A 13,537-nucleotide genomic window follows, 5' to 3' on the forward strand; every position below is an offset into this window, starting at 1 on the left:
GATCCGCCAGGCCTATTACAGCCTAGAAGCACGCCTAGGGTGTCTCGCAGGCTAGTGAGTCGCCGCGCGTCAGAGAAAGAGAGCAAAGGCACCCAGAATACGAGCACCACATGTTTTAGATTTCAACAAACTCACCCACACTTCATTCAGCTTTTGCAGGCCATAGATGACCATTTCTGTCACTCGTTCGAGCCTTTGATACAACCAATCCTCATTCTAGCGATTCTGACTGCTGTCGATAGCTTCTCAACGGAATTGCAAAAGCGCATCTGAGTGTCCTCGATACGCCTCTATTCCCCGGGCACGGGAGGCACCGCCTCCCTCGCGATCAGACGTTGCTGAAACAACTTCGGCACTCACAGTAATCGACATGGAATTCACTTTGTTCACGTAGACGCATCTTTGCGCTCCGGCCTTGATTCCATACCACCCCTACTACCGATGTCTTCTCGCGACAGAACGCCGCCGAAAGCGGCGCCTCGGCAGTCAATCCCTTTACAAGATCTCTCAAGAGGCCCCGATGATTCCTTCGCAGGTTCGAATGGGACACAAGGACACAGCGCTGGTTCAAGTAGTCACTTTCATCGACATAGTCGCACTCGCTCGCTTCTCGCCGGTCGTCGAACCCCAACCTATGCACGTCTGGATGAAGAATCGCCTACAAGAGGGGGGAGTGGATGGGGGCGCGCCGGCGTGGGCGCACGAAGACACGACGACAATGACTCTCCTGTTGAGGATATAGAAGGCTTCGCAGCAGCTACGGTCGGTCTGGATCTGAACCTCCCATCTACACCCCCAAGCGCGAGCACGAGGAGGCCGACAATCATCACCACTCCAGCTGATCCCGCCGAGGGAGATCATTTTGAGACCGACATATTCTCCCCCCCGGATACTGATACAACACCATTAACCGAAGGACGTGGATACACATCGTCTCTGAAGACATCTGGCTCATTATCTCGAGGACAGAGGCACGATAGACAGGGAAGACTGTCCAGCGTGCACTGGGCAGAAGGAGAACCTCCTTCAGTCTCTCGCGGTCGGGGCTCAAGGCTTGGAGATGACCTACCCACCCTCAATACAAGCACCGCTCTACGTCGAAAATTGAGCACTGGTAGCACCATGGCTGGTCTAACACCCGAAAGAGCAGAGTCCGGAGAACGATCCCGCTCACAGTCACCGTCTCCTTCTCCCATGGCAAGAGCGAACTCGATGCTGCGAGAGATATCTCAGCGTGTCGTCAATTTGAGTAACGACTCAGATATGGTTGATCAGAAGATTCGTCGAAAATCCTCAGTACGAGATCAGAGGCGACCAAGTACATCGACCCCTATCGGACAGCCAACACCAGATGAGGAAGAAGCATCCGGAATGCCCTCGCCACTGGAGAAGGTCCCTTCTGTCGACGCATCACCCGCACCGTTCATGCCTGTTCATTACCCAAACCCTCTGCTAGGCAAGTCGTGGGGCGTCTTTGGACCGGAGAATCCGCTACGGAAGTGGCTGCTCGAGGTCCTTGTGCATCCGCTCACTGAACCCTTAATCCTGGTGTTGATCATTACTCAAGCCGTGCTGCTGGCAGTGAATGCTGCCTCTGATGCTGTGTACCTGCAGACAAGGACCAAGCGATGGGGCACAGGCTTCGATTATGCTATCTTTGGGCTTTTCGTAATCTACACTTTGGAACTGGTCGCCCGTACCATCGTCTCAGGCTTCATCTCGAACCCACGCGAGCATAGTACGATCAATCGAGAACTAGGTCTCAAGAGAGCGGTGCTACAAAAGGCCCACACACTCTTTTCCGGACAGCAATTACAAGATATGCCACCTGCAAAGACCGATACTCCAAATCCCTCCATCGTACGTACTTTCACTGGTGTCCCGGGTCCCGGCGCCCCCGGTCATCGCAAACACCAGCAGAGGATGCGCCTTGCTCGGCGTGCTTTCCTCAGACATTCTTTCAATCGGCTCGATTTTGTGGCTGTTGTGTCGTACTGGATTTCGTTCTCTATGCAGACGACGCTGATAGAGAGCAGTACCCACGTCTACGTCTTCAACATGTTGAGCAGTTTACGAATCCTACGCTTGCTTGGCCTGACAGCAGGAACTTCGGTCATTCTTCGTAGTCTGAAGAAAGCGGCCCCTCTCCTGGTTCATGTTGCATTTCTGATCGGTTTCTTCTGGCTCATTTTTGGTATCGTTGGAGTCCAGAGCTTCAAATCAAGTCTTCGACGGACCTGCGTCTGGGTTGGAGACGATGGCTCTGGTCAGAACTACACACTTAACGTCGCTCCTGAGAATGTACAGTTTTGCGGAGGTTACCTGGACGCAGTCACAGCAGAACCCATGCCATGGCTGAAGCTCGACGGGCAAAATGGCACACGCAGTCCCAAAGGTTATTTCTGTCCACAAAATTCCTTATGCGTGGAAGGCTCTCAGGGCCCTTACAATGGTACTGTCAGTTTCGACAACATCGTCCAATCCCTGGAGCTCGTGTTCGTCATCATCAGTTCCAATACCTTCTCCGATCTGCTATACTACCTCACCGACTCCGATTACTTGGCAGCAGCGCTTTTCTTTGCGGCTGGTATTGTCGTTCTCAGTTTGTGGATGGTCAACTTGTTGGTGGCTGTCATCACCTCTTCCTTCCAGATTATTCGCGAAGAGAGTCGTCAAAGCGCATTTACCGCGGACAACATCGACCAGCCAGTACTTGCAGACGATCCGATGACCAAACGAAGCCAGCTGAAGAAGATCTTTGACAAGACTCATATGTTCTGGGTTATTGTCATTGTCTATGGGCTGGTGGTGCAAAGCTTGCGCAGCGCGCACATGAGCGACTCTCGTGAAGACTTCATCATGAACTCCGAGACAATCGTCACACTACTCCTTCTCGTTGAGATCATTCTTCGCTTCCTTTGTGACTGGCGAAATTTCTTTCGAGGCAAACGTAATTGCATTGATCTTCTCCTTGCCGTTGTCACTTCCATCATGCAGATCCCAGCAATTCGACATTCCGGCAAGCCTTATGCGTGGCTCACAGCCTTCCAGATTGCCCGTGTCTATCGAGTCGTCTTGGCGGTCAGGGTTACCAGAGAATTGGTGATGCTTGTGTTCAGCAACATCGGTGGTTTACTCAACCTGATACTCTTCGTCTTCTTGTTCACCTTCATGGCAGCCATTCTAGCATCCCAATTGCTGAGAGGAGACATCCCTGCCGAGGATAATGCTGGGGACACAATCGAAGTGACCTTTTTCAACATTTGGAATTCATTTGTCGGCATGTACCAAGTTTTTTCAAGCGAGAACTGGACCTCTCTCATGTATAACGCCACCGAGTACAACCTCATATGGGATACAGCATGGCTAAGTGCGATGTTTTTCATTCTGTGGTTTATCATCTCAAACTTAATCGTACTCAATATGTTTATTGCTGTCATCCAAGAGAGTTTTGATGTGTCTGAGGACGAGAAAAGATTGCAGCAGGTGAAGGCTTTCCTTACGCAGAAAGAAATCAGTGGCTCGGCCCCTGGCAATTTGTCACTTGCCGCAGTATTCAAGATGGGACGAGATTCACTCAGACATCGCGATGCCTTGGAATACGGCTCCGCTACTGTCGAGCAATTGTTAAAGGAGGCTGTCGTCACAGATTTCTTGGATGAACAGCAGGAAGGACTGTCGAAGCGACCCCCTTCGATGCATCTGCCCGATGCTGGAGCAGTGAAGGTAGGCCTCCTGTCAAAGTATTGGGGTAAGCTTGTCGGCCTCAGCAAGCACCATGAACCAAATCCGTTCTATTCCAATGCCACCATCACACGGGCTAATGAAGAGTTCGACCCTCGGGCAGCTGCAAAAAGGGTCGTCATGACCACTGAGAACCGACGGCGCGCTCAGCGTCAATATTTGCAGAAGCACCCAAAGTACAACGTGTCACTCTTCATTTTCAAACCCAACAACCGACTTCGAAAGCTTTGTCAATACCTGGTCGGGCCAGGGCGAGGATCAGAGCGAGTTGAAGGTGTGTCGCCGTACAGACCTGCCTGGTATGCCTTTTCGGCTTTCATTTATGCCGCCATAGTTGCTATGGTGATTCTAGCCTGCATCACGACGCCGCTATATCAACGCGACTACTTCCTGGACCATGACGTGAATTTCACTAATTGGTTCGTTTGGACCGATTTGGGCTTCGCAGTTCTTTTCACTGCAGAAGCAGCAATTAAGGCCATTGCTGATGGGTTCTTCTTTACCCCGCATGCCTACTTCAGAAGTGTCTGGGGTTTCATCGATGCCGTGGTCTTGATGACACTATGGATCAATGTCATCACCACATTGTATCGGGACGATGGCGTCTCTCGAGCTGTCGGTGCCTTCAAAGCTTTAAGGGCGTTGCGACTGCTCAATATCAGCGATACTGCCCGAGAAACATTTTATTCCGTCATCATCATTGGCGGATACAAACTTATAGCCGCAGCATTCGTATCGATGAGTCTTTTGGTCCCGTTCGCCATTCTAGGTGTCAATCTATTCAACGGTGAGATGAAGGCATGCAACGACAGCAATTTTGGTTACAACTCTTTGACCAATTGTGTTGGTGAATTCAACTCGACACCCTTCAACTGGCCGGTATTGGCTCCCAGGCAGGTGTCAAACCCGTGGTACTCTTTTGACGATTTCGGCAGTGCTCTGTTCATCCTTTTCCAGATTGTTTCTCAGGAAGGATGGACCACTGTTATGTGGTCTGGCATGAGTATCACTGGTAAGGGATTACAACCTCGGGCATTTGCATCCCAGGGGAATGCTGTCTACTTCATCGTCTTTAACCTTCTAGGAGCTGTCTTCGTGTTGACATTGTTCATATCAGTCTTCATGCGCAATTATACCGAGCAGACCGGCGTCGCTTTTTTGACCGCCGAGCAACGTTCCTGGCTGGAATTGCGGAAACTTTTGCGGCAAATCTCGCCCTCCAAACGGTCAATCGGGGAGAAGACATCCCGTCTTAGAAAGCTGTGCTATGACTTGTCAATCAAGAAACGAGGGAAATGGCAACGGTTCATCACCACCATCCTGGTCCTGCATTTGATTCTTCTTATGGTGGACTACTACCCCGAGCCGGTCTGGTGGGAGACATTGCGAGAATGGATATTCCTGGGCTTTGCCGTCATACTCATCACCAATGTCGTGATCAGGATCATCGGGCTATCCTGGAATCGGTTCAGAAGAAGCTCTTGGGACATGTACTCGATCTTGGTTCTCTCAGGGATCCTGGGGACTTCTCTTACGAGGCTTTCCAATGTTAAAAGCAGCAGCTTTGAACAAGTCCACAAGCTCTTGTTAGTTTCAGCCACTTTTCTACTCATCCCACGCAACAATCAGCTCGACCAATTATTCAAAACTGCGGCGGCGTCGCTGCCACTGATTGCCAATCTCCTTGCAACATGGTTTGTGCTTTTCTTGGTGTATGCGATTGCATTCACGCAAGCATTCGCCTTGACACGTTTTGGGGACAATGAAAGCAACAATGTCAATTTCCGCACCGTGCCGAAAGCTTTGATACTCCTGTTCAGGACAAGCATCGGCGAAGGATGGAACCAAATCATGGAGGATTTTGCCGGGATTGAACCTCCTTTTTGTGTTCAAGGAGATAGTTTCTTCGACAGCGACTGTGGCAGTTCGGCCTGGGCAAGAACCCTGTTCATCTCTTGGAACATTATCAGCATGTACCTCTTCGTATCATTGTTCGTCTCGTTGATTTTCGAAAGCTTCTCCTACGTCTATCAACAGAGCAGCGGCATGTCTATCGTAAGCCGCGATGAGATCAGACGTTTCAAACAAGCCTGGGCAGACTTTGACCCGAATGGCACCGGCTTCATCTCCAAGGAACAATTCCCTCGCCTGCTAGGGGTAAGTGTGACATCCTTGCGCAAATTACCAGAGCTGACATCAACAGGAACTCTCCGGTGTCTTCTCGATGCGCATCTATGACGGCGATTTTTCCGTGCAGCGTATTAAAGAGGACTGCTGCTTCCAACCCGGAGACCCTGTTGCGCCGGGTAGTAGAATATTCGAAGGGATGGACTTAACTAGGTTATCTGAAAGAGTCAGCCAAATCCCGGTCGATGAAATCCGGAAGAGAAGGGAACGAATGAACGTGTTTTACGAAGAAGCCTTGCTCACGGCTGATCCGGGTCGCGGGATTCCTTTCACAGCATGTCTCTTTCTTCTGACCCATTACAACGTCATCACGGATTCGCGAAGCTTGCGGCTGGAAGAATTTTTACGACGGAGAGCACGTTTGCAGAGGGTTCAAGAAACTATTCGACGCAATACTGTGGTTGGCTTCTTCGACACCGTCTATTGGTCGCGAGAATTCAGGAGAGCTGTCGAACGGCGACGGAAATCACGTCTTGCTGCCCCTCCAGCGATTCCTGTGCCGGAGATTTTCATCGAGAACCCGGATGATAATCTTGAGAGCAGCAGCAGTACTGAACCGCGAGACTTTACAGCATCAACGCCCTCATACACACCGAAGAAAACAATCACACATCTTCCACCTATCGACACATCATTCCAGGCCGGTGACTCGCTGCAGAGCCCGTCCGGATTCAGCTTCGACGAGTCACCCAGAGCCAGCCCGACTAGGACGAGATTGGGGTCGGTGGATACATCGTATCATGGCGCACATAGATCGTCACCTACAACGCCAACATTGAGCCACAGCCGCCACGGTAGCACAGCTAATGGGATGGGTGGACAAGGTGTCATGGAAGATTTTGATGCCTCAGCATGGGGAGAGAGTCTACGACGAAGTTTTACCACCAGGAGATCACGGGATGACCTCGATTGAGCCCACAAGCACGGAGGGAGTATATGCGACGAGGAATGACGATTGACACGACACTGTTTGTACATATTTGGGGAAGGGTTCGTTGAACATAGCGAGGGCGTTTTATAAGACCACGCAGTGATGGCTCGATGGGTGACATGTGTGTATATATGCATTGCTAGTGAAAGGCACCCAAAGCCTCCATGCTTTTTACGTTGGAGATGAAGTGGCAGTTGAAGCCCGTAATGACCAAGATTTGTTTCTTCATCTGACAGAAAAGGCACGGTAGCTACTGCTTGTCCGTGAGGACTGTCTACCGATTGTTTCAGCTCACGAGGTTCCTCTTTTTGCGCCCATGTTCATCTGTATTGGCACTCTGTTCATACCGAGAACGATTCATGAATCACGAGCTAGACTCTCAATCTCGGAATCAGGATCATGTGAAACGAGTCCCATAATGATATGTACTGTAGGCTTCAGCGAGTGTCGATTAAAGCTGCCCAATGTGACGGTAGGCTAATCTTGCATCTTTCGCGTGCAATGGAGACTTGAGTGCAAGATGGTACTATTGTACGCGAATACTAGGACTCTTGTATTACATTTACATGCTCGGGTAGCAGGTACAGAGTACAGTGTCAAAATTCCATCAGTTCCAGAACTAGTTTCATCGCTATGTGTGTCACTACCACAAGGCACCAGGGGATGGCAGCATCAACATCCTGGTGCCGTTGCACAAAATCTCATGGGCTCCTTGATCTGGCCGTGTCTTGCTCGTCGCCCGTTGATATACATGGTATCATATAACTAGGGCACCGAACACAGGGCCCTGGCACACACTGACCAGGCGTTGTTACGGCAATCTGAACGGTGCGCAGTGGCCAGTGCTCGTCCACCAGGGACCAGGACGGAGACCCAGAAGCTTTGAACCCTGAAGACTGGGATCAGCGACGTGTTCTGGGCTTTTCCGCTTCCATGCAAGCGACGTGGGCTCCGAAACTGACGCGACGGCGAAAGGCTCCATGGGCCCCGTGGCTCCTTGATCCAATGATCCCTGCTTGGCTCATCTCAGGTCCGGTGCGAGACGCGTTTCAGTTGAAGATCCCAATCAGCGAGGAGTCGATCCCTGGCCAACATCGTTTGGGAGTGACAGTGAGATACAATAGCTCGATCCTTCGCCTACGAGGACAAACACCTCCAACGGGCACGGAGGACAGTAATACAAGTTCCGAGACGACTTCTCCTTGGGACGGAGCACAGTAGCACCAAACACCTGCTGCGAATAGTTGTCATGGCCGCTGATGGGGCCTCTGGTGTCAGACCCATGCTTCACCGGTGCCTCATATGTCCTCCTTTACTCGTGCTCGCGATGAGGGCTTGTATTGCGCCTTTTGGCGAGATCCGTAATACTGTCCCTGTACAACATACGAATGGTGATCTAAGGTTAGTTTGGATACTGCGTAAGCCTCTCCTACTCGGACCCCCACGAGCACGTCTGATGCATGACACTTGGTGGCGTTTCGTTAAGACACGGCACACTGAATCTTAAAGCTTCCTTTGTCCATCCACCCTTGGCCCGTCAGGACATAGGAGGACATAGGAGGACATACTCTCATCCCCGTCTTGACAAGGTCCAGTCCGGGACCCCTCGCGTTTGACGATCCTGCTCACTCTGGCACAGCTTCTCAGACCCCTGCGAGACTCTGGGAAGGGAGAATCTGGTGACACCGGTCGGCAGTGCCTATCAATGACCATGGAGGATCAGATGGTCCATGCTTCAACTGGGTTCCCGCGATACACCTGTCTACATACATAATCTCTCCGGGAGACAGTTTTGACACTGACCCTCTGGATAGGAATGTCTCACTGACCTCTCAGCTTCTTCTCTTCTGTCCGCATTGACCTTTTCTTCCCTTCCATGTTGGAACACTTCAATAGCTCTTGATTCCCCAGGCAACATCGGTCCCAGCACGATAGCGACGACGATTATACACTCTTTTCCTTGCCTACGATACCTCTGTACGGGCACCTTGACACACTGATCGCATTCTCGCCATTGCTGCTTCCTCGACAACGTGCTGGACAACGTCGAGAGCTACGCGAGGGCATAATACCAACTACCCGTCATTCGTTTTTTGAACATAAAGAATTTATCCCTCGCTCACGTCTCTGGAAACAAGATGACTGTTGCACAGTTAGTCCATTACTACGAATCAATCACTCACCAAGAACTACTTGTTAAACGTGTACCTAGAAGCCTGCGGTCTCACACATCCGCCTCATCCTCCTTATCTCCCTCATCACGCGTTCGCCTGTCCCTCCAAACGTTCTTCAGTCACAATCCTTTGCACCGGTCATCGAAGCGCTCAGGCAGCATGAACTGCTCTACGGCTGCGTCCTCGGTCAAGTCGTCCCCCAGCTCCTCCTTCAGCAGTTTCGGGACCAGGGGCCGGACACAGGCCCTCGAAAGCCTAAACAACTCCATCTCTCCTTCCCTGTCGATCTCAAACTCTACAAACTTCATCCGTCGACAGCCATCGGCTATTGACATGGCGCTGGAGGAGGAGAAATATGCCGACCCCGTCGAGCTCATTGGGCTTGGACTGTTGGAACCAAGACCCAGAGCAAACACCACTTCTTCCGTCTCGTCCTCTCAATGCTCCATGATGGAATTCATGAGCGAGTCCGTGCAGACGCCAGTGGTTCTTGATGGCATTTTCGAAGTCATGGAGCGTGCATAAAACATTTTTTGGCAGATGAGGCATACATCGAGTGGATGGGAGGATAAGGAGGCGCATGGTGGCAGGGAGAGATCATCTATTCGCGACCATCGAAAATATGCCACCGTTTTTTTAGCGGCCTGGAGGGGGATGGTGAGTGTGGCCATTCCTCCATTTGTTTATTCATTCTACACAACAACATCAACTCGGACGAGATTTATGAAAATATGCGATGACTGAAGAGAAGGGGATTTATTTTTGGACGGTTACTTTCGGCTGGTACTTGGGAAGGACGGTTCACGGGGTCTGGGTTTAGACATAGGATACCATATACCATTATTTAATAGCGGCGAAAAGCGAGATGAATTCTAGCCTCAGATAGACCTGAGAGCAGCACAATGAGTCTGCTACTGAATGTTCAAACACGAAAACGAACGCTTCCATACTCCAAGCTCCACAAGGGTTTCGTTTCCGCTTCAAATGCTCCTCCTTTTCGTATTCGTCGTATCGAAATCCGGCCTCACAGACCACGGGGATTCTGGAGGGAGACCCTCCCGTGGGATGACTCCTGGATTCGCTGAGCCGGATGTTCTCTCTGCTGTAAAATGGCGAGTTTCCTCTGATCCATCGGGTAGGTGATCATAGCCAGTAGGGCGCAGCGAGACCAGAAGAAGGTTACCTCAGCTTAGAGCCTGAGACCTCGTACGGGCGTAGGCTCGAGTCGCCGACCGCAGCCGGAGGACAATTGAGCCTCGGATTAAATGATTACTATTCACTCAACTCACGCGTTTGGCCTCTTGCGGTTAGAAGATTGGTCTCAGCGCTCCATCCTCCCTCCGTCTGTTGAGTACATCTCCTGCCATGGCTTCTCAACCTCACCCTTGGGCAAAGACCAGAGCTACAGCTTCTCGCTCCGGGTATTCTATTAGGCCGAAGGGAATCGTGCGTCTTACTCCTTCTGCCTACTCGTGACGCAGCTGGTCTGATCGCTTGTAACCTCGAAGTGTCTGGCCGTCATCTACTGACGACGATCGGGGTCTCAAGTCAGCAATATACTTTCCTGGGGCCTGACTAATTCTCCCCGGTGATTGCAAAGTCCTGTTAAAGCAGCAATCCGGGCCCAGTCCATACTATTACAACGCCCTCGCGTCGTTCAGAGCCTTTCGGTTTCGAATCCACTTTTGAACCTGAGCCCTTTACTCGTATTCTCAAGAAGCGGCCGTGGAAACCGTCAACAGAGACTGGTACCCTTGCCGTCGAACCGTGGTCTTGCTCCTGGTTGAAGAACGAGGACCGCCAACGGTGGGCAAAGGTACTGCTCAAGGCTAACCACTCACCATTATCTCCCTACCTGATTGCTGTTGGCGCTTGATCCGAACCCCCACGACTCGGCATCGGGAATCGTGTAATCAATAAAAAGTTGCATCCTAGCGACAATAAACACTGTCCTCCAGCCTTGTCTTCTGCGGCAAAAAGTCAGGTTGAGTAATCGGTATTTCTCCTCTCGGGTGTTGTCAGCACATCGAATCATCTCGTCCGAACAACCATGGCGACCACTACGAGTTTACAAGCATATGCAAGGCTCCAGTATGGTGAAAGAACGTATACCTCCCTGGAGTCAATCCTGGATAACCCCACTGACAACCTTATCTCCTCTGCTGCGTCCATCGATCGACCGATGCCTGGCCAGGGGCTAGACGGAATCTTGTCTGCTTCTCAGTACCCTCAAGCCCTCATGGAACCTTACCAGAAGCCATCATCAAGCACTCGCAAACGGAAGGTGTCTTCGAGAGACCAAACATGGCATCGCCCTTCATTCACCGAAGTAGTCAGCGAGAGCAACCACTCGTCCTTGGTAGAGCCAGAACAAGTGTCTTCACACAAGAAAAAGAAAACCGCCAAGCGAGTGTCGGTCGACACTGATGGTCAGCAAACTGAAGGCAAAAAGCAACGAGGTCGGCCTCGACTTGACACACATGATGAAACGGCTGCAGACCGTCGCCGGACCCAGATTCGCCTAGCCCAGCGGGCCTACCGACACCGCAAAGAGACCACCATCTCAGCGCTCAAGGAGAAGGTGACGGCGCTTGAGAACACCATCGATCAGATGAACAAGACATTTCTGACCTTTCACGATAATATGGTCGAAGCTGGTATTCTCACTTCGCACTATACTCTAGGCCGGCAACTCCAGGCCGCGACCGAGGAGTTTGTCGCCTTGGCCAAGATCACGGCGACCGAGTCTGATGACGAGGAAGAGAAGATTTCCAACTTTATGAAAGAAAATGACGATGCCCAAGCTTCACAAGAACCCGGACCCACATCACAGCCGAGAAGGAATGGTCGCGTAGACCGAAGAGGGGCCAGCCTTGACCGCACATCGATCGAAGGGGATGCCGATGTGGAAGAACTCCAGGTGGCCGCCGTAAACCGCACAGAGTCCAACCGCAATGGTGACAGCAACGCTTTCTCTGTTGTCCAGGGCGTCTTTGAGGACAATTCCAACCTCCACGGACTCGACGATCTATTGTCATTCAACGCTACGATTCCAGAATTCAATTTCAACGAAGATCCCGCGTCAATATTACTCTCGAACGAACAGAAACGTAGCTTGGGTCCATCGTTGGTCGAACGCCCTCTCAAACCAGCCGAGTACAGCGGCAATTATACGTATAGCTTCCAGGAAACGACGTTTGCTCGCCGCTTGCACAGACTATGCCTGGAACGCGGGTTCCAGGCGCTTACGAGCCCTCACGTCGACCCAGCGGAAGTCAACCGCAGGTTCCGCTTCACCTTCTGCTTCAGCAACCGCAAACGCATGCTCGGTCGGTTCCAGGAGATGTTGAAGCGCAAGGCCGGCGAGTCGCTCGAGAACTGGAACGTCCCGTATTTCCACATCGGCGGGGCTGGACTACACTTCCCTCGCCGCGACGATGACGGCAACCCGATATACCCGCCGAATATAATCAGCCCGCGACGCGCGTTTGTGGGACCCCAGCCTTTTATCGAGGTCGAGACGCCTCAGTCTGAAGATGCGGGAACTCAGCAAATGCTCGAAGCCATCGGATTCGGCGGCGAGTGGTACGATTCGCACGATGTCGAGGAGTACCTTAAAACCAAGGGAATTTATCTCGACGGTCAGACGTCGTTTGTCGAAGTAATTGAACCGAGTAGTACGGTCACGTCGACAGTGACAGGGCCTGGCTTGAGCGACGGTGCTGGTGACATATCGACATCTACGGTTATGTCAAGTGCGGGTGTTACGCCGTCGGACGAGGTGAACATCCGCACTCCAAGCCCGCTCTCGCTACCGATGGGCGTTGTCGACGGCAACAACAACAACAACAACAGCGACCGTGGCCATCATAACTCCAACGCCCGCGATCCGTATCTAGCTGCGGAGTTTGAGGAGTTGCTGTACGCCGATAGTGCGAGCACTCGCAACAACTATCCTGCTCTGGATTCGGAGTCGATTGAATTTGGCCTCGCGGGCAAATTGGGCATGGGGAGAAGTGATGACAACCCGTGGGCGACGTTTGGCGGGTTGAGTCGCACGAAGCCACCCATCACGTTTGACGTCGAGGCGTTCCTTGAACATATGGTTCAGGACAGTGCTTGTCTCGGACGTGCTCCTGGATTTAGGAAGGAGACAGTGGACAAGGCTTTGGCTATAAGCTTGCAAGAGGGTTTCTAAGTAGTTGCGGAGGTCTCTGTGCTTGTTGATGCTCGTTTGTGGTTATTGACTTGACTGTCTTGGGAATGTCCGACACATGTGGTATTAATGATATTGGAGATACATACTCCTACAGGTGCTCAAGAATGAATTATCGCCTTGAATACAAACTTTTTGATTATCTGTTCCTGACTACCGCTACGCGCTGAGTAGTTCAAGTCTTCTCACACGTGGGCATAACCTCTTCCCCAGCTATTTTAAGTTGTTCACTGCCTTTGCTTGAGCACTCTAGTCAGTGTGTACACACACAAGAGATTTGCAAAA

The 13,537-nt window shown here is 51.5% G+C and overlaps 3 protein-coding genes across 3 annotated transcripts; all 3 read left to right on the plus strand.

Annotated features, from left to right (window-relative positions):
- Positions 1–441: 441 nt before the first annotated feature.
- Positions 442–6,844, plus strand: PV08_03174 (uncharacterized protein; the record flags this gene model as incomplete). The annotated part of the gene is made up of 2 exons (XM_016377531.1): positions 442–5,901; positions 5,948–6,844. The coding sequence occupies 2 exons, from the start codon at positions 442–444 to the stop codon at positions 6,842–6,844; spliced, it is 6,357 nt and encodes a 2,118-aa protein (XP_016239101.1).
- Positions 6,845–9,195: 2,351 nt separating this feature from the next.
- On the plus strand, positions 9,196–9,561 carry PV08_03175 (uncharacterized protein; the record flags this gene model as incomplete). The annotated part of the gene is made up of 1 exon (XM_016377532.1): positions 9,196–9,561. The coding sequence occupies one exon, from the start codon at positions 9,196–9,198 to the stop codon at positions 9,559–9,561; it is 366 nt and encodes a 121-aa protein (XP_016239102.1).
- Positions 9,562–11,086: 1,525 nt separating this feature from the next.
- Positions 11,087–13,234, plus strand: PV08_03176 (uncharacterized protein; the record flags this gene model as incomplete). Its single annotated transcript, XM_016377533.1, has 1 exon — positions 11,087–13,234. The coding sequence occupies one exon, from the start codon at positions 11,087–11,089 to the stop codon at positions 13,232–13,234; it is 2,148 nt and encodes a 715-aa protein (XP_016239103.1).
- Between the last annotated feature and the right edge of the window lie 303 nt (positions 13,235–13,537).

This window comes from Exophiala spinifera, assembly GCF_000836115.1.
Source record: "Exophiala spinifera strain CBS 89968 unplaced genomic scaffold supercont1.2, whole genome shotgun sequence".
NCBI lineage: Eukaryota > Fungi > Ascomycota > Eurotiomycetes > Chaetothyriales > Herpotrichiellaceae > Exophiala > Exophiala spinifera.